The following is a 21,432-nucleotide window of genomic DNA, read 5'->3' on the forward strand; positions in this document are numbered from 1 at the left end:
GAAGGTGAAACCAACAAACACCTTGTTTTACACCCTCGACAAAGTGTCCAGTCCAACAGAAAGGCAGTTCCAGATCAGATTCAAAAGGATCATGGCAGAATTGTTCGAGATTCCATTATGCAGAAAAAATTCAGCCGAGTTTCACAAAAAATTATTCACATTAATGATAATCCACACAGGGGTATCACACAAAAAACACCAATAAGGTAACTGGTGTTACACAAGAACCAACAAACTCTGAAAAAAGAAGGCTCTTTTAGTTAAAAGGAATTGGAAATTTCAAAAGAACGCTCTAGTCATTTACATTTCAAGGTGAGTGAACTGCCAGTTTAGCCAGCAGTGTTGCCAACAATGGGACATAACAGGAGGTTCCCAGTGTGGTTAAAATTTGGGTGGTTTTTGGAGATATATATGTGTGTATATATGTATGTATGTATGTGTGTATATTTGGAAGAATGAATGTAAAAGTCACATATATTTTTCATTCTGTTAAAACAAAAAGCTGTGAATTGGAAAATAAAAAGATTTTAAATAAAAAAAAAAATTCCACATAAATATTTTTCATTCTGTTAAAACAAAAAGCTGTGAATTGGAAAATAAAAAGATTTTAAATAAAAAAAAAAATTCCACATAAATAAACAAAGTAAAATACTTATGAACTGATTAAAAGCATGGAACGATTTAATATGGTGATGGGCAACCCCTGATGCAGGATGGATAAACTAAATTGGCCTCTTGCTACATGTTGTTACACTGATAACCTTCCTTGGGTTATAAATTCAAGCTAACTGAGGTACTGTATGTGTAATTGCATGCCAAATGTGTCCAAAAACCTTACAAGTCAGATCCTCTATTAACATTCATCATTTAAAGGCCAAAGATGATTAAATTAACCCTTTAATGAATGATACTGACAAAATACCAGGCATTGAACACGTTTATCTTGCATATTGTAATTTAATTATACCACTCATTAAATTTTGAGCATTCAGAAGGCTTTTAAACCTTTGAGTCCTACCATAAAACAGTCGTGTATAATTGTGAACAAAAAAGCATATACAACCCTTCAGTAGCAAAAGAAAATGTAAACTTTCAATTGAGTAAAACAAGTTAATACTGTACTATAGCCTATATTGTTGTGCTTAGCTACAATCAAATTTGTCTTCCCCCAAATATTTAGTACAATTGTATTAAGTTACAGGTGGTTTTAAAGTTACATATAAAAACAACTTAGCTCACTAAACACTTTCAACATATTTAACCAATATAGATCTCATGAATTTTATGCAAAGAAACTTTGGTTATGGATATTTTGACTAAGATATAACTTGAGACAACAGACCTTAACAATCTTAATAAACAGTACTGAAACTAAGAACAGAAAACAATTTATGAGTACTGTACTGGTAAGCGACCTCAAAATTCCAGAAAACAGCTGTACAACAATAAAGAAATAGCAATGCTTACACCACTGCAAAAAGGAAATGAATAATGTACCATTACATTATACAAAAACAAAATTATAATTATCTTAGGAACAGGAGAAAAGGTGTCCTATCTTCAGATGCAAAACCTTCAAAGTATGGATTGCAACCATATGCAGTCCTCTGATTTCCTCCTTGAAAGTAAGATAGTTTAAAAAGTTAATGCACAACAAGATAAAAAAGTCAAAATCAAAGCTTTCAAACATAAAATATCCTCTCATTTAAATAACTGTATAAAAAACTAACAAATTCCAGTGGCTCTACCCAAATATAAAATTTTTATACAGCCACTTAATTGCATTTTGTCAACTACACCAATATATATATACAGTATATATATATATATATATATATATATATATATATATATATATATATATATATATATATATGTATATATATATATATATATATATATATATATATATATATATATATATATATATATATATATATATATATATATATATATATCTATCTATCTATCTATCTATCTATCTATCTATCTATATATATATATATATATATATATATATATATACACATACACATATACATATACATACATACATACATATATATATAATATATATATATATATATATATATATATATATATATATATATATATATATCATATATACATAATCAAGCCTAATATCTCTTGTAAATTCATAAAGGTAATCTTATAGCTCATATATTTTTTGGAAGCTCATAAGATAGCAGGTTGTATCTAATATTGTTAATTAACTAAAATATTCAAACAATAGATCTTTTTCCTACACATAGAGCATGTGGATGTAACAGGTTAAATGGAAATGAATGAACTTTAACTACTCTTTTAGGAACTTTGTCTCAAAGTAATAAAATAAACAAACTTGCTTCGAATTTAAGGCAGAAACAATTATCTGTTAATATATAGTTATCAAATTAATGTAAAAATTACCCTACAACTATCTGGTGATAAATTATTAAATAAAGGACACAACCAACTACTTACACATATATTATATGATCTTTCACAACAAATTATCACTAATAGCCACTCTCTTAATTTTAGGTAAAAATGCAGAGGGGCTAACTATGGAAAGCAGCCCAATATTAAAAAAAGAAAAGAAAAGAAAGAAAGAAAAAAAACAATACTGCCCCTCTTTATGGTTCTATATACCTCGGTTCTGACTTTACATCGTTCATCCTTAAGTATAACATATAAAATAAAAATCCAACATATGCTATCTGACAAGACCTTATGTGGTTTCTATGTAGTAAAATCATGATAAAATAATGACAGTAAGTAGGGAAGCAAGAAGATTGCAGTACGCATCAATCACGACAGAGAGGATGTCTTAAGTTACTGATTAAATTATATTTCAAGTTTCCATGAGAATAACTAATTTTGTGAGCCTGGGTAGACTGTTCAGTATTTAGAGGGTGTTTTTCCTCCTTTTCTAATAATTACTTTTCATGATAAAGTAAGACCGGCATCCGCTATTGCACTGAATAAGGCTCAGCACTGTACTTCCTTTTACTGCCCAAGCAAGACATGGTTTTCTTTCCTAATTGGGGGATACACCAGTTTGTTTTTACTACTACAGATAGGCTGCAATTGGAGAAACTAGTTTCACTCTTTGTTTTGTGGGGTATATTTAACTTGCAACTTCCTGCTTCAGCAAATATAATTGAAGCCTCAAGCATTTACTGTATAACAAATAATGGTCGGCATTCCACATTAACTTGAGCCTGTATCTCACTTCCTTATAACTTGACTAAGACAACTACCTACATAGCTAGGGTGAATGTTAAGTGACATCGCTTATCTTTAGGGCTACAGCAATCTAAAGTACTTTGGTTATTGATAGATACAGTGTTTACTTTTGGTTTTTCTGTTATAGAGATATCATTATATCATTGGATATAATCTATCCTTTCAAATAGTTCTTGCCTTTTATTGAGATTATATTAATCATACTCCTTATATCAATATCAATTTGATCTACTAAACATGGCATTTTAGTAAAAGAATTAGAAATTTTGGTTTTATATACAAAGGTTATTTTTAGTCGAATTTAATCATATAAGGCTGAACCATTTCTTTAAATTTTGACACTTTTTTAAATTTAGAGTTCATGGTTCAGTTAAAAAAGAAAACTGTCTTTGATTATTCTCAAATAAAGATAAAGCCTTAAATATGAATTCTCCGATTATGTAAAAGAGATGAAAAGTAATTCATGAAGCCTGCAAACATTCGAAATGGCCATAAGTAAACAATAGATCAGTTTAGCATTATCTTTGTTTTAAGGACATCATAATGTTTATTTGATTTCTTGGATTGCTGCTTTAATAAATTAGAGATGAATGAACGTAAATAACTATTGGAGTTCTTTTTTGTACTTGTGAAACACTTCATTAGAATTTCTTTCTATGTTCATTACCATTAAATCGGATCTTGGCATCTTATAAAAATCAAAAACAAAAAACCTAGTGTTTCAGCAACTGAATGCAAAGTAATTTCTTTTTTCATGTCAGGAGTTACTCCCATGGCCTCTCCTACATCAAGCCTGCATCATTAGAGGTACAAGTTTTATGCACAAGATTTTCAGCCCTACACGGAGGGTTAGGTATTTTTATTAGCCAGTCCTGTATCCGTATCTTCCCCCCTTACAGTTAGGTACTAGTGTCACAAATGTGTACAATTTTATAACCTATTCTAATGCTTTGACTAGTCTACCTTGTTCCAGTTTGACCAATGTAATAAATATACTGCAGTGCATTAAGAGTTAACTGATCCCATTATTGTTCATTGCACCGTAATCATTTAACAACCAAGGCCTGTATAAAAATGATGCTTAATAATGAAGTTTTATTCTCCATTTCTTTTGTTATAGTTTATTCTCTATTTCTTAGATTCTTTTCTGTGATAAGGATTCTAATCCATGTAGCATTGTTTTTTTAAAGTGGGGATGCAGCTTGGCTTGTAATAATATTGATGTTCCTACAAAACATTCAAATTTCAGTCGCCAAAGCTTATCATGAAACCGCCAACTACTGAAGTTCTTCCACTAACATTAACTAGAGTTGTCCAAATTATGAGATAGTGGGCATGAACGGAGAATATGATTGATGGTCTGGGTATTTTTTGCAAGATAGGTCAGTTTTAAGGCCCCATTTAACTAGACTGTTACCTGTTCTGGCCACTTCAGCTCTAGCTCTGTTGAGAGCACAGCAATCATGTCTGGGAAGTAGTGCCTCAACAGCAATTTCTTCAGTGGGGTCCTGCACTGTTTTGGTGGGGTAAGCTCCTCTCCACTGTCCCTCCATTGGTCCATTCTATCACTCTGTACTGGTATTTGGGCTGGCAGTCCTTCCACAGTGGCAAAGCTCTTTCCCAAGTCTACTTGGAACTGGAATTAGAGGATGTAATGGGTGTCTTGAGTCCAAGAATTGTTTGCTCTTTTCCATTTTTGTTGTTGTATGCCTCTTGATAATGGGGGGGGGGAGGAGGAATTAATACCAAAGAGTTTGTAGAGGGTGCTTGTGGGAGTGTGACGACTCTGCCTGCCTAATTGAACATAGGACCTATTTTCTTGGCATGCAATGATCTTCTCTACACTGGTGCACAGTATTCGGCTGGTGTGTAGCACAGGGCCAAGGAAGTTGTTGTTAGTGTGTGAGCATTGCCTCCAAATTTGGTTCCTGCTACTTTTTTAGCAGAGGATTGAGAGAGCCAACCTTCCCTCGAAGATTTTGCATATGGGTGGCAAATAAAGTTTTATCCTGTGTTACCCCTAGGAACACTAGAAACTGGTGATTTTCTAGCTCCTCCCAGTTTCTCAAGTGGAATACACATACTCGAGTCTTAAAGGGGTTTGGATTTAGAGACCACTTGTCATAGTTCTGCCTTATCTGCTGCTCTAGGGCACCTAATAGTCATGTTTCAGCTTCTTGAAAGGTGGCGGTATGTATGGCCAAACACAGATCGACTGCATTGATAAATCTCCGGACGTTTGGTGGGGAGGGTTGATCATTAGTATATAGACTGAACAGCAGTGGTTAAAGGACTGAGGCAGGCCATTCTATTGTGTTAGCCATCAGCTTCTGGTGTGATCCATCTCTACATACAATATGAGGTTTTCTGAGTCTTTGGATTATATCTGCTATAGTCTTGTTTTTCAATTTCAGTACAGTGCAGTATCTTGAAATGTTATTTTTTCAAATAAAGGCCAAAGCTTTGCATGTTTGTAGAGGTTTCAGCCTAACCTAATCAAATGACCTTCCTTTCATTAACATTATCTAATTAATTAAAAAAAAATTTTAAAATATGACAAATTTGTAAGTAATTTGTATTTTTTTCCTAACGATACAAATCTATAGCTATTTATACGGATTATCTTTTGGCGAAGCTGGAAGACTAGCCATTAAGACTTTAGGTGAGGTAGCAACTATCAAACCTGCCAGTTAGCAGGGAGGGGGGTAGTGAGGGGTAGTGGGTATTGCCAGCTCCCCCTCTCACTAACACAATAGTGTCTGAGTCACTTTTGATTGCAGGCAGAAATTACTAGGGAGACAAGTGATGGTGGTGAGTAGAAAAAATAAAAATTATCTAAATTTTTAAATTTTTGTTTGTATTTTGTTATTGAGTATTTCTGTTGTAATTTAGCGAGCTCATGTCCATCATTTTCAGAATTAATTTTTTTGTTTTCTTAGCAGGCGGCTGACAAAAAATCCCTACACCCAATAGGGTTTTTGAAGATAAAGTAGATTTATAACAAAACCTGAACTGTAGTAAAAAAAAAAAAAAAAGCCCAGGCCAAGAAGAATCCTCCTTTTCTCAAAGTGTAGAGTGTCTTAAACACGATGAGATGTCAGAAAATTCAGTTAACAGTTGCAGTGGATAGGATTCAAGAATGTGTTCAATGGATCGTTCCATGCAGGGACTGATGCGTTCTAGTAAAGAAGTGAAATGTTCCTCATATATAACTTCAACACCAAACAATGTAGTTAAGATTTAGAGACTAAAATTATTCTTGATGATTCCATGCTGTCCTCAATTGATTAAGTTGAGAATAAGATAGTGCACCATTCGGTTTCTTTAGTTACCTCTTTGCAAAATTTGAGACCCAACAAAACCAAGGTAGCTAAAGTTCCTATCTCCAGTCATTAATTCCCCCCTAAAACATTCAAACTGCACTTTATAAAATACAAGTAAACATAATCAAGAGACCTATACCTTGCTTGTATGAGTGTAGTTTGTAATGTGCAAATCATAGAGCGACTTAGCTCCTGTAGAATGTTTATGTTGTCCAGTATACCAAAGAAAAAAAGATAAAAGTACATTTGCCTTTGAAAGCCACGTAATGCATTATGCAAGAAATTGAATTTTCATATTGAAAAGAAAATCCCAAGCGTGAGTAAATCTGACGGGACTGAATATTATTGTGAAGACTCTGGAGCAGCTGTGATGAAATATCACTTAAAAAATGATGGCTCAGAAGAAACCTTTGAGTAACTAAGTAACCTGCCAAATTACTTTTGATTCTAGCCCAAATATATACACTGTTATGTACTTTTATATATATATATATATATATATATATATATATATATATATATATATATATATATATACATATATATACATATATATATATATATATATATATATATATATATATATATATATATATTATATATATATATATATATATGTATATATATATATATATATATATATATATATATATATATATGTATATTAAATATTTAGAGATATCTATGTCACCTGGTTTTGAAGGCCTGTATTTTCTTATCATTGTTTTTTTTATTTTTCTCTTATTGATTAAAATATTTTTTTATCTTTTTGATCTTTTTCAATACACTTCCTCCCAGAGAGTGTTTTACGCTCCAGCTTATAATAGTACTGTTAGTATTGTTTTTTCTCCCCTAATGTTCTCAAAGCTTACTTAGGCTTGAAGAAATCTTACTTAAAGAGGATAGAACTATTTATTATAGATTGGCGATTTTCCCCAGAATTAAATCCAAAGTCATACTACCCATTTATTCGGCAAGCTCAAGGCAAGAGAAGATAATGTTAAGTTCAGCAGTTCTAAGCTGGGTTCCCTTGCCCAATATAAAATCATGGGGTGGTGCCCAGTGCCCAGTTCATTCTTGATTGTTAACCTATTTTTTCCAGCTCTCTGGGCATTCCATCATATTTTATGGTGTAGTGTAAAGCTGGGGCGTGGGTGGCAATCGGACACTAGGCAGTCTGGACGCTACATCTGGCCGCAGTCAGCGGGCCAATATAGCGAGAAAATTTGTAAAAATACGTACAGGTTTGTATCGTTAGGAAAAATACAAATTACTTTAAAATTTGTCATTTGTTCAAACACTTATACAAACTGTACACTATTTATAGGGATGATTCACCCATTAGGAGGGTGAAGGTTCGACCAACTGGCGTGGCCTTTGACTGGGAATTTTCCCATTTGTGCTTGGCACATAACTGAGAAAAGCCCTGACACCTTACTAAGACTTTGTGCAACACACGGATAACAGCCTGTGCAACCTGTGTGCGTGTGATACTAGCAATGTAACTGTCTAGGTAAGATTTTTCCACAATAAATAAGAATCTTAATCTAACATGGATGTTTCCTAGTATCCACCTCGCGGGGAGTATCGGGGATGTAACAAGTATCAATTCTATGCTAGGTTACACAAGGGAAATGGTTATTACCTGTAGATAGGCAAGGCCAGCTTGCAGAGGACCCATGATGCTGTTACTACAGAGGTGGGAAGATGAAAGAAAGAAAGCCAGTCATTCTTACACATTCATCACAGACTAATCAGGGGTAACCTATTCTCTCAACCATCTGCTACTTGTCCATCAAGGAGCCTGAGGAATTCTAAACTACTTGTGAAGCCACCACAGGACCAATGGAGAATATCTTGATGCTCCTCTGGGTTACATCTTGCAGGTAGTGGGCGGTGAAGGTCGTCCGACGTTTCCATACACCCGCTCGTAGTGCCTGCATTACAGAGTAGATATGTTTAAACTCCAAGGACGTACTTACGCCCCTGACGTCATGAGCTCTAGGTCAACAAGCAGGAGAGCCGGGAATCATTGCATGGTCAGTGACCCTGTGAATTGATGCAGAGATGGTGTTCTTTGTGATCCTCCTCTTTACCTTCCCTGTGCTCATGAAGAGTGCAGACACTTGAGAGTGAGCTGTTGCGGTGAGTTTAATATAATATCTAAGCCACTCTCTGGGCAGTTGATCTGGGTCATCGGTTACAGAACGAAGATTTCCCATCCGGAAGGGCCCGAAACTAGGATCCGCAAATGGATTTTGATTCTTAGCAATAAACTCGGGGACGAAGCTGAGTGTTACCTCCCCTCATCACTTTGAATGGGCAATGTCGTAGCATAGACCATGAAGTTCACCAACTCTCTTGGCTGAAGCCAAAGTGAGCGGGAAAACGGTCTTCAAAGTGATGTGGCGATTTGCTGCCTGGTGTAATGGTTCATAGAGAGCACCCATCAGAGACCGAAGGACGCGAAACACCTCCCAAGGAGGAAGTCCAACTTCTGACTGAGGGCAAGTAAGCTCATAACTTCATATTAGAAAAGACAACTCCAACGAATAATAAAGATCAACTCTTTTCAGTCTAAAGGCAAGACCCAAGGCTGAGCGGTAGCCTTTCACAGCCCAGACCAAGAGAAGCTTTTTCTCCAGAAAATAGAAATGGTACTCCACTACTGTTGGAATTGTGGCATCGAGGGGAGAGATACTCCTTCAACAAGAACAACCACAGAAGACGGTCCACTTGGCCTGGTAGACTGAAGTAGAGGATTTTCATAAGTATCCAGACATCCTTTTCGCAATCTGTTGCAAAAAGCCCCTCTGTTAGAGGAGATACTGGATAGTCTCCAAGTGTGAAGACGAAGAGAAGCTACTGCTTTGTGCAAGATATTCACATGGGGCTGTTTGAGTAGATCCTGTTGTGGAGAGAGTTCTCATGGGATTTACGTCAGAAGCTGCAGAGGGTCTGGGAACCATTCTGCGTGATGCCATAACAGAGCTATGAGCATCATGGATAGACTGCTGGATGCTCTGGTCTTGTTGAGTGCCCTTCTCATCAGACAGAACGGGGGAAAGGCTTACATGCTGATGTTGTCCCAACGTTGTTGGAATACACTTTGCCAGAGAGCCTGAGGGTCTGGGACTGGGTAACAGTAGAGCAGGACCCTGAAGTTCAGGAATGTTGCTAATTGATCCACAGTTGTGGAACCCCACAAGGAAAGGACTTTTTTGGTTATCAGATGATTCAAAGACCACTATTCTGAGTTGCTCTCCTCAGGTTGCCCACAAGAACATTCTGCCTGGAATGAAGTGAGATGATACACAGTTGTCTTCTGTCTATCTTAACATCTCTCCTGCTAAATGGCTTAGGGGCTGTAAAAAGGCACCGCCTTGTTTGTTTACATTAGGCAATACTGAGGTGTTGTTGCTCACCAGCACTGCAGAGTGACCCGCAAGGATCTGTTGGAGGGCTAGGAAGGTTACCCTCATCTCTAAAAGATTTATGTGTTGGACCATAGGCGTGAGGCTATGTGGTGCAGCATGTGGGGCCCCCAATTCTTTGGATGCATCTGTATAGAGCACCAATTCCAAGGTAGGGACGAAAGGTATGTCCCTTGGCAGAGGTTCTCGTTTGCCACCCACCATGGAAGGTCTGTCAGCTGTTCTAGTCCCATAGGAACCAATGTACCCGGGGATTTGGTGTGCTGACTCCACCTGGATTTCAGCTGCCACTTGAGAGATCAAATTCTGAGGTGGCCGTTGGGCACTAGATGCGCCAGGGAAGCCAAGCGACCTAAGAGACACAATAACTGCTGGGTTGGATGCTGATCTTATCAGAGGAATGGGCTTGCTATCTTCCTTAGCCTGTGTACTCTGTCGTCTGATGGAAACTCTTTCTGCATTTCGGTGTCCAAAATCATACCAAGGTATAAGTCTCTGGAATGGAAGCAGAGATGACTTCTCGAGATTTATCGCAATTCCTAGATCCTGACAAAATTTGAGCAGTCTGTCTCGGTGCTGAAGAAGGGTTGCCACCGAGTCTGCTATGATTAGCCAATTGTCGAGATATTTTAGGAGTCGAATGTCGATCCTGTGAGCCGAAGATGACACTAGGACGAACACTTTTGTGAATAGCTAAGGTGCTGTGTAAATCCCATAGCATAGCACCCTGAACTGGTATTGCCTGTTCTCATGTATGATCCAGAGATATTTCCTTGAAGACAGATGGACTGGGATCTGATAGTTTCCTGACAGAAGGCGAGGCTGAACGTCTGGACGTGTACAGGGGACTACGGTCACTGGAAGATGAAGAAATCCTGTGTTGCGAGAATTCTCGTTGTCAGCACAGAAGGTCGGTGTTGGGGTGGCGAGAGGGTGTGCTGGTCTCATCGGTGGGCAGGACTAAATGGGGCAGGAGGGCAAAAGATGGGCCTCACAGACAACAAGGGCGTTGATCACAACACTCGTGGGAGAAAAAAACCACTACTTTGGAGGACACCAGAGGAGGTATTCTCTGGGACCCATGCTTTAGAAGCTCTACCAAGACGTCCTTTGAAGGGGGCCCTGCAACACCCAGCGACATCCAAACCTGTAAAACATCAGAGAGAGAAAAAAGGATTTCTGCGAGGACTGGAGCAAAGTTGCTTTTCTATGGGATGCAGCAATGTCCCTGGAGTCCTGGGGTTGTCATGGAATTAGCTAGTCCATTCAACTACTCGACCGATCCTCAGAAGAGAATGAGCGAGCAGGGAAGAGACTGGGGGGTCAAGGAAGATGTCAAAGAGATTTCTTTGCCCTTGAGGAAGACCCCATAGGTGAGGAATCTCTCTTGGACTTCTTCTTATGCCAACACCCAAATCTATCACCGAGTTGCAGACCACTCCCTACACTCCTGGTCACAGCGTTGTCCTCTGCAGGTCAGACACAATGAATGGGGGTCAGTCTCAACGTAGGACATGAAGGTTCTGCAAGAGCGTTCTCCAGCCCATGGACATGTCTGCATGATGGACGATAAGAAGCAACACGCACACCTGAAAGAGAAAAAAATTAGTATATTTATTGGCCAAGTCTTTGAGAAACAGAGAGATGTCCGTTCTCGTCAAAGCCAAAAGAAAAAGTGGCTCAGACACACTGGTGTGTGAGTGACGGGTAGCTAGCAACCTCCCCGCTAACTAGAGGGTTCAGTAGTTGCCACCTCGCTTAAAAGTCTTAATTGCTAGTCTTCCAACTTTGCAGAAAGATAATCCCTACAACTAGCATAGGGTTTGTATTAGTGTAGGAACAAATTTTTTTTTCTAGATCATCATTGTAGGTCAGTACCTTAAATTCATATGATTTTTGAATTCAAGATTTAGTTAAAACTTACCTTTCTTGAAAATGAGCTTCCTCAGAGAAAGTACAGTTTGTCAGCCAGTTCTGGACCCGGATCTTTTCGTACATTCTCACCAATGAGATATGCCAACTTGTGTGCATACTGAAATATAAAAAAAAAAATTCTTACAAATACATTAACAGATCATAATACTACGGTCTCTCATCAAATATAATTTGTAAAGAAATCTATCTGGTTATGCATCTATTCAATACAAGATTTAATGTAGCAAGCTTTAAATCTTGGATATCTAGAGAGTGAAACAAGGACAGCTAAAGTGAAAATGCATGAGCCTTTGAGCACCATATTCACGTCCCACTCCTGTGGCCCAAGATTTCAGGCTGAGCAAAACTGCTCGGAGGTCCCCAAGAACATAGATAAATTTCGGGTAGCATTGGGGTCTACAGTACTTGACAGCTTATACGACGCACGGGTATATAAGACGCAACCTCCTTTCAGGAGGTCAGATTCAGGAAAAAAGTTTTTAGTGTATTTATACAAAACAACTCAATAGCAAGAGATAATAATAATAAAATTAATAGTAATAACAATAAAGACAGTAGTAGTAGTAGCAGTATTAATGAAAATAATAATGATAAAAGCAACTTGGCAGTACAGATAAGCAATAAGCATACACAAGACATTTCAATAGTAAGCAAAAAACAAGCTGTTAGTAAAGGTATGCAAAGCAATCACAATAATATCAAAACATTGGACATAGAACTAAAGCCAACAGTGCATAATGCAAGAAGGTAAAGTAGAATCGTTTTTATAAAAGCATTCTCCCACTACACTTGAAATATACGAGTAAACATGAGGAACTGGCAACGACCAGGGATAAGGGTTGCCAGATACTGTACTTAGTAATCAATTGTTGTAAAATAAGTTTTCAAAATGTACAATTCATTGAAAATGTCGTACATATGGACTAATAAGTTGTAAAAATTTGCTAGTTAAATCAAAATGTTGTTTGTCGAACAGCAATGGGTCATACCACTGGCAGGCAGTACTGGCAACGATTATAACATAGTTTTATTCGTCGCCAACAGATCAAATTACTGATAAGTCAGAGTGCTGATCAGCTGATGTTTATAAAGAAAGATAAGTCACAGCATTTCAAATTAGATTGCTTTCATTTTTACGAATTCATTCTTAAAGCAGAGGTAATAATACAGTAATACCAGCAATAAAAATAAAATAAGGATGCAGTGAGTTAAGGGCAAGTAAAATTATTGAGCGTAAGCTGGGTTAGTGAGCGTCAGAGAGAGGATTAGCCTAGGCCTATGGGAGGTCTCAAACTTCACATACAATGAAAGACGCAGTGTGATTTTTTATCCAAAATTTTGGGAAAAATATGAATCCTATAGGCCGTCACATACAGTATACTCTTAAGCCCTTCGCTACGATGACGTTGCTCGACGTCAAAAACGTGCCTGACGATACAGACAATAATGTACAGTTACATTATTTCCAAATATAAACCATAGGGAGGTTACAATTACTTGTATAACTAGTATATCCTACAAAAGGGATTTTGACGAAGGAAAAATCTATTTCTGGGGAGAGACCTGTGGCGCCCGGTGAAAAGTCCTTCTTGTATATCTTTTCTGATAAAACCTTCCAATTATACCAGAAAAAGATAAAAGCATGGAATGCTGAGGTTACAACCCTCGCGCGAGCACCTTTTGGGTGTCGTGTATAAAGCAAAGGCGCGTGAAATCCACTATTCACAGGTTGTCTTCCATTTAGTTAATTCCTTCGCCAAAGGGATGGGCCGATACAGAGGCACTAGACACACCCCCATCGCCGCACCACCCACGCCACGACGCGAGCGCCATCTGAACAACATCCTTCTGTATTGGCCATGATGGCTTGGAAAGGAAAGGGTGGGATCGTGTAAAATAAGGGGAAGGGTTTCACCGGGCGCCACAGGTCTCTCCCCAGAAATAGATTTTTCCTTCGTCAAAATCCCTTTTCTGGGTCGAACCTGTGGCGCCCGGTGAAAATGTACCAGAGAATGCCTTCCAAGCCCAACAATAACTACTAATTTAATAAGGGGAGAGAAACAACACCATGTAAAGAAAATCATATATAATTAAGGTAAGTAGGCATAAAATATAAACTAGCCACAGGGCATAGTGAGAGTAAGGATAAACAAACATGATAACAAGGAAACCTCTGAGTATCAGAGGAAAACATGCAACAAAACTGACATGGCTAAGAATATCCCAACTTTATAACAACGGAAAACAATAATAGTTACAATCATATTAACCTAATATGTAATACACTTAGGGCTAACGAACCACCAAGGAAGCGGCGTCGTGGTGCGAGTGGCGGGTAGGAGGGAGAAGAGAAGAGATGGATGAAAGGAAGAACAAAAGATCAATGGGGAGAGATAAGGCTCCCAGCTGCAACCGTTGGGTATTTAAGAGCCTGTAAGTTCTTTAGATAGTGGCGTTTGAAGACCATAGGAGATTTCCAACCCGTGTACTTCTTAAGGTTATCAAAGTCCATATTCTGGAAATAGTTGATGGAGGTAGCTATCGATCGGATATCATGAGCATGGGGAAATGATCCCGGATTGGCTTGTTTAATGAAGTATAGGATCTGTTGCCTAATGCCACGTATGGAAATGGTACCTCCTTGTTCTCTGATAAACAAGGGGCCAGACGATCGGGTAGCAGTCCTGGCTAAAAAGGCCCTGAGAGTGGTGACCGGACATAGAGAAGTATCTTGGAGAAGAGGAATAATCTTCCAAGGGGACCACCTATTTTGGGGGTCCTCGTTCTTAGCTAGGAACGCCCTGTCTGGTGAAAGAAGTACCTCACCTGAAGGGAGGAAATCCATGTTCTCTGAGTTTCGTGAGAGCTGCTAGTTCTGAGATTCTGGAACCCGAGGCCAAAGCTGTTAGAAATAAAGTCTTCCTAAGAAGAGTGATATAAGAGCAGGATTCGTTGTCCGTGTCGGAGGCCAGTTTGAGGACATCATTTAGAGACCAAGAGACCTTTTGAGGACGAACCGAAGGTCGAAGCCTAGCACATGCTTTTGGAATAGATGAGAAATAAGACTCCGCCAGGTTAATGTTAAACCCAACCAGGAAGACTTTCCTCAGAGCTGACTTAATGGTGGTTATAGTGCTAGCTGCTAGGCCTTTGTCAAAAATGGACCTAAAGAAGGAGATGGCTAAATTAGGAGTCATAACCGAATGGTCTGAAGTCCTTAAGAAATCCGCTAGTTTCTTAACCGCCGAATCATATTGGCGAATCGTTGAGTCCCTTTTGTCTGATTCTATAAAGAGGACATTATCTGGGTCGATGTTTGCGTCCCTATGTGCCGCAAACTTCATGAAATCCACAAAGTTAGGGTTTTGGCTATCCTTGAGGAATCTGACACAGTCCGTGTTTGGACCACCTGGGTCAGTTTGGGGAAAGGGATCCGGAAGGGACGGAGTTTCAACTCGAGGAGGAGAGGAAACCAACTGCTCTTTGGCCAGTGAGGTGCCACTAAAGCTACTGCCCCGTTGAAGGAGCGGAGTTTGTGCAAGACTTTCAGTAGAAGATTCACTGGAGGGAATAAAAAGATCTTCTGCCAATGGTTCCAATCCAGGGTTAATGCGTCCATGGCATAAGCCAGAGGGTCCAGGTTCGGTGTCACATAACATGGGAGTTTGTGATTGAGTCGGGTCGCGAATAGATCTACCTGGAGACCTGGAACCAGCCTGAGTATCCACCGGAAGGAGTGCATGTCCAGGGACCACTCCGATTCCAGTGGGCTCGTCCTGGATAATGCGTCTGCTATCACATTCTGGACTCCTGCTAGGTGAGTTGCTGACAGGAACCAGTCTTTGTCGGCTGCCAAGGTGAAGATAGTGACCAGGATCTGATTCAGGTTGGGTGATTTGGACCCCCCCCCTGTTGAGGCAGTGGACTACGGCCGTGCTGTCTGAGACTACTCTGATGTGGGTCGACCTCGGAGGGGAGATTCTCTTCAGGGTCAAGAACACCGCCATGGCTTCGAGAACATTGATATGGAACTGTCTCATGGCGGGTGACCAAGAGCCCTGAAACATCTGATGCTGGGAGTAACCCCCCCAACCACTCAGAGACGCGTCGGTATGAATTGTCACTTGTGGAGAGGGGAACTGTAGAGGAACCGACTTGGAGAGGTTCCTCCGATCGGACCATGGTTGTAGTCTCATTTTCAAGACAGAGGGGATCTTCGAGGTCTTGTCTCTTAAAGGTATTGTCGCCCTCTTTCTCCAAACTCGATTGATGTCTTTGAGTTTGGCTTTTAATAGGAGATCGGTCAGTGAGGCAAACTGGAGTAGGCCGAGGACTCGTTCTAAAGCTCTTCTGGACACCTGTTTGTGTTTGAGAAAGTTCCTGACCTTGGAAGCTATCTCCCTCACCTTCTTGGGAGGAAGGGAGAGCTTGTGCTTTGAGAGGTCCCAACGGATGCCTAACCATTCGAAGAGGCTTGATGGTTGTAGGCGGGACTTCCGGAGGTTGACTTGGAAGCCCAGTTTGGCGAGAAAATGGAGTACCTTCGACGTAGCTCTTTTGCATTCCTGGTGCGACTGGGCCCAAATGAGCCAATCGTCCAGATAGGCGACGATTTGTATCCCTTGGTGTCTGAGTTGCTCGAGCACCGTCTCCCCCAGTTTCGTGAATACCCTGGGGGCAATGCTGAGACCGAAGGGCATGACTTTGAATGCGAAGGCTCTCTTGCCGAGACGGAAGCCTAGGTAAGGAGAGAAGTTTCGAGCTACTGGGACATGATAATAGGCGTCGGTAAGATCGATAGAGGTGGTGACGGCCCCACGGGGAAGTAAGGTCCGTACCTGAGAGATAGTCAGCATACGGAACTTGTCGCAAAGGATGTAAGAGTTGAGCTTCGACAAGTCCAGAACTACCCTCAACGCCGACGAGTCTTTCTTCGGCACTGTAAACAGGCGGCCTTGGAATTTCAGGGATCGAACCCGCTTGATTGCTCTCTTCTTGAGTAACTCCGCAGTGTACTCTTCCAGGATGGGAGTGGGTCTCTGGAAGAAGGTCACCGGTGGAGGAGGGGATCCCTGTGACCATTTCCAACCCAAGCCCCTTGATATTATGCTGTGAGCCCATGGACTGAAGGTCCAATGATCCCGGAAGTGATAAAGTCTCCCTCCTACCGGCATCACATCATTGGGAGGGAGTGAACTTAGGGCCCCTCCCTCCACGGGAACCCCTTGCTCTAGGCCCGCCGCGTTGGCGGAACTGTCCTCTACCTCTGGAACTCCCTCTTTGGTATCCACGAAAGGAACCGGAGGGTTCGTAGGCAGGGTTGTATGCAGGTGAGGGCATCCAAGAGGGGTTGGGCTGTGTACCGGGGGAGCAGCGAGGTAGACTACCTGCTGAGGAGGCGCCTGTTGTCGAGAAGTCGAGGCCGCGGAAGGCTGTGGGGACGAGGTACCCCGGGCCGCTTTGTAAGGACTAAACCTCTGCTTCTTCTTGAAGAACGTGTGTCTCTGGGGTTCGAACCTCTTTTTGGCTGAGAGACCCCACCTTACCTGCAAATTCTGGTTTTCCCTCGCTGCGTCCTGAAGAACCTTATCCACCTCGGTCTGAGGGAAGAGGGTCTTACCCCAGCAGGAGGAAGCTATCAGTCTGTTTGGCTCATGCCTGATGGTGGCCTCCGACAGAACGAACTTCCTGCAACTAACCCGAGCTGACCAGAAGTCATGGAGATCTATTTGGTAGGATAGCAGCTGGTTCTTTGTGGCGACTCTGAACAGCGTTTCCTCTGGGTAAAGAGATGCAAGGGACTCCATGGAGGTGATGGATTGGAGGGACCTAGCAAGTCTAGTACGGGTCTCGAACTCAGTTTTGAGAAGACTCTCTATTAATCTGGGAAGCTTCTCAGAGAAAAGAGTAGAGGCACAGTCCGGGTCTAGTTTCCCCACCGTGAAGGTAGAGGCCGCAGCATCCCAGGCTGCCGAGGAACCCGGAATAAGCAAAGAGGTGGGGTCCGTCTCCTTGAGAGCCGGCATGGAAGAGCCTTCTTTGATGGCCTGTATAGTCAGCTCTGTGACTTTGTCTATGAGCGGCAAAGAGATGGAGGCCGCTGTCGTAAAAATAGTGTAGGAACCTTTGTGAGGGGTGAGCTTGGAGTTAATACACCCCCACTCTGATAGTGTTCTGGCCCAGATAGCCTGGGCCTGCTCTTTTGGAAATATGACCGTTTCCTTCGGTACCTTGTCCATACGGACCAATGCATGTTCCTTTAACCGTACAAAACCATTGAACGGGAATGCTAGGCCCGGGGGATAGAACTCCAGGTCCTCTAGAGGGCGGGTGCCCATACCCTCCAGAGTTAGGGAGCCATCTACGAATGGAGCATGCAAAGCAAACCGCCAAGGATTGTTTTTATCGAAGGGCGGCAGCTTCGATGCGTCTGGGGCAGAAGGGGGAGGGAACTGAGTTCCGGCGCGGATCAGAGTGGCCATCATATCCTTAATCTCTGTTATTGCACCAGAGTGATGTTGAACTTGATCCCTGACCAATCCTTTGATCAGTTGGATGGGGAGGAGATCAGCCCAGGGTACCTGAAAGTCACCCGTTGGTTTTTTCTTGGATTTGGTAGACTTAGACTTCTTAGGAGTAGTGGTTTTACGAGGAGCAATATGAATATCAGGAGCTGTCGAGGGTCCGGGGACCGGTGACGTTGATACTGGCAAAGCTGAAGTCTTATAAGTTCGAAGTGGCTTCACCTTGGGTCGTACGGAGGCAGAGGGATCCCGAGGAGAAGCCTTAGAGTTATCAAAACCTAGAAAGGAAGAGGTAGAAGAGGGAGTAGGAGAGAAAAGGGTTTCCACCAACTCGGCACCACTTACCTGCTCGTCCCTGGGTTCTACGTCTATATCCAGACCCGCCATGTCCATCGGTACGAGGGTTTCGTCCTCCACGGAAATGGTAGCCCTGACTTCTTCAATTAAAGGGGCAGCAAGGTCAGGAGAGACTGCAGCAGTAGTCGAGCCTGGGAAGAGACGGGAGGCCATATCCCCATCGAGGAGATAGGGTGCGCCAGACGGGGCATTCCTGCCAAAGCCCGACACCCACGGACGAAGAGTAGCCCTTGCTGACCGAAGAGAGACATCATCGGCCTGTAAGATTTGCAGTGATTAGTGATGGAGGAGGGGGTTTGCCCTCCCAAATATACTGTGTATATCATATTCATGTCTATATTAGTGTCTGCCAACGAGAAATAAGGAACAAAGGGAAAACCCACTTACATCATCATTCAGCAGAACTGACGACAACTCGTAACAGAACGAGCACAAATCCGGGAACCACACTGGGTATTGGGCCTGTCCCGGTTCCTGGATAAAGGGAATGGAGCAGTGAGCATGAGACCGGCAGAGGTCATGCCCAACGGGGTCGCTGAACGAGGCAGAGCATCCTTCAGCAGTACAACGGGCCTTCTGTAAAAGAAAGGAGACATGAGTCTGGTGTTGCTTGAAACTCTGATAAGGGATAAAAAACCTATTATTTTAGAGTTCTGGCACTCACTGAATTACCTAAGCACCCATATTGCATTGACCAAACAACTGACTATTAACTTTAAGTTGATACCGCCCCATACCATTGTTGGCACTTTAATATTCAATTGTCTGTATATTTGTAATGCACCCAATGTCTGTTAATGACATAAGGATAATAAGCTTAAAGCAATCCGCCGACCTCCAAGGGTCGGGGAAGCAGTGACATGCCCTTAAAATAAATATAAACACCAGCCTTAGCTAAAGGCAAGGCAAATATAAGTGTGAAGTGTATGGGCGACCTCCGGTGAAGCCGGAGCTCCGGTGAGGCCGGAGCGTAATGAAATGTCCTGAATAAAGGAGCCTTAGCTAATTACCTAAGGCAACTTTAAGTGTGAAGTGTGTGGGCGACCTCCGGTGACGCCGGAGGATAATGAGATGCCCTGAATAATTCAATTGTGGCTAATAATTCAATTGTGAAAGATAAAAAGCTAAGCCGCAGCTAAAGACTAAAGCTTAGATTATAGTAAAGCGTATTTACGATCTCCGGTGAGGCCGGAGGGAGAAGAAAGGTCCTGAATAATTATTGTGAATAACAAACACAGTTGTAATAACAAAGGCTATTGTGGATATGGCCGTGGCCTGAGACTGAAGTAAGGGCCACCGGAGGGTCGTATCTAAACAATATGAAGCCCGTCCCATGTAGTAAACAATATAAATATAACAATAGAACGAAAGTTATTGAGAATCCCTCATGGCGGAGTATAACTCAAGGCGGAGTGGAAAACGTTCATAACTACTCCCGAGCCGTAACGGGGAGAGGACGAAACACGGACCAAAATAACGCTAACAATTGAAAAGTCACGAAAAATAAATAACTCGTAAGTTATCATCCACCCAGAGGGGGAGAGGTGAGGGAGGGAGAACCCGCTGAACGCACAAAACGGAAAACGGGAAATCCGCTCCCCCACCGGAGCTAAGAAAGAAAACGAGAGAAAGGGGTAACTCGTGACTGCGAACAGAAAACGGGGACCCCAAGCTCTCGCTCTCTTAAACACAAAAACAGGACTAAAAAACACACAACACTATTATAAACGTATAAAATAAACCTGTACAGTACATCCATAAAACACTACGATCGAAGAATAGCAACTGCTAAAACTTAAAATAAATAGCACAGTCGAGTGACGAACGCCTCGGAGGGGCGGGCACTAAACAAATACAAAGCTAAATCGCTATCTCGTTCGTAGGCTGGACTTACTAGCAAAAAGTACCATGAGTATAAATACACAAAAAAAAAATAAAAATAAAAATAATAACGGTTCTAAAGGCATAAGGCCAGGGACTTAACCAAGAACCTAAGTGACAGAGTACTAAACGGGCAGACAAAGATGAATTCCCAAACAGTGAACAAACAATGGCCGCCATGAAAGGCCAGACGGGAATAATAAAACAGACTATACTGGATATAAAACAAAAGCCCGGTACAATAAAATACTGTCAAAACAAACTATGGTACTTAACATTGGAATGTGTGAAGATGGAGCTTCGGACATGACAAAATAAATCCACGATTGATAAAAAAGACCGAGAGCACAACAAAACAATTCAACACTTTGTATTCCAAAAAGAAGGATGATGTTCAGATGGCGCTCGCGTCGTGGCGTGGGTGGTGCGGCGATGGGGGTGTGTCTAGGGCCTCTGTATCGGCCCATCCCTTTGGCGAAGGAATTAACTAAATGGAAGACAACCTGTGAATAGTGGATTTCACGCGCCTTTGCTTTATACACGACACCCAAAAGGTGCTCGCGCGAGGGTTGTAACCTCAGCATTCCATGCTTTTATCTTTCTCTGGTATAATTGGAAGGTTTTATCAGAAAAGATATACAAGAAGGACTTTTCACCGGGCGCCACAGGTTCGACCCAGAAAAGAGTATAGCACATGGTTGTATATCACACAGTTCACACTCAGGGAAT

At 41.2% G+C, this 21,432-nt stretch overlaps 1 protein-coding gene across 1 annotated transcript in view; it reads right to left on the reverse strand.

The window, feature by feature from the left end:
* Positions 1 to 1,114: 1,114 nt before the first annotated feature.
* AGO3 (Argonaute 3) overlaps positions 1,115 to 21,432 on the reverse strand; it is a 431,904-nt gene continuing 411,586 nt past the window's right edge. The window contains exons 20-21 of the mRNA XM_068374249.1: positions 11,931 to 12,038; positions 1,115 to 1,618 (exon numbers count right to left, since the gene is read on the reverse strand). Coding sequence (XP_068230350.1) covers positions 11,952 to 12,038 — 87 coding nt within the window. The 3' untranslated portion in view covers positions 1,115 to 1,618; positions 11,931 to 11,951. The remainder of the gene's footprint in view (positions 1,619 to 11,930; positions 12,039 to 21,432) is intronic.

The sequence above is a fragment of the Palaemon carinicauda genome, chromosome 5, assembly GCF_036898095.1.
Source record: "Palaemon carinicauda isolate YSFRI2023 chromosome 5, ASM3689809v2, whole genome shotgun sequence".
In the NCBI taxonomy this organism is placed as follows: domain Eukaryota; kingdom Metazoa; phylum Arthropoda; class Malacostraca; order Decapoda; family Palaemonidae; genus Palaemon; species Palaemon carinicauda.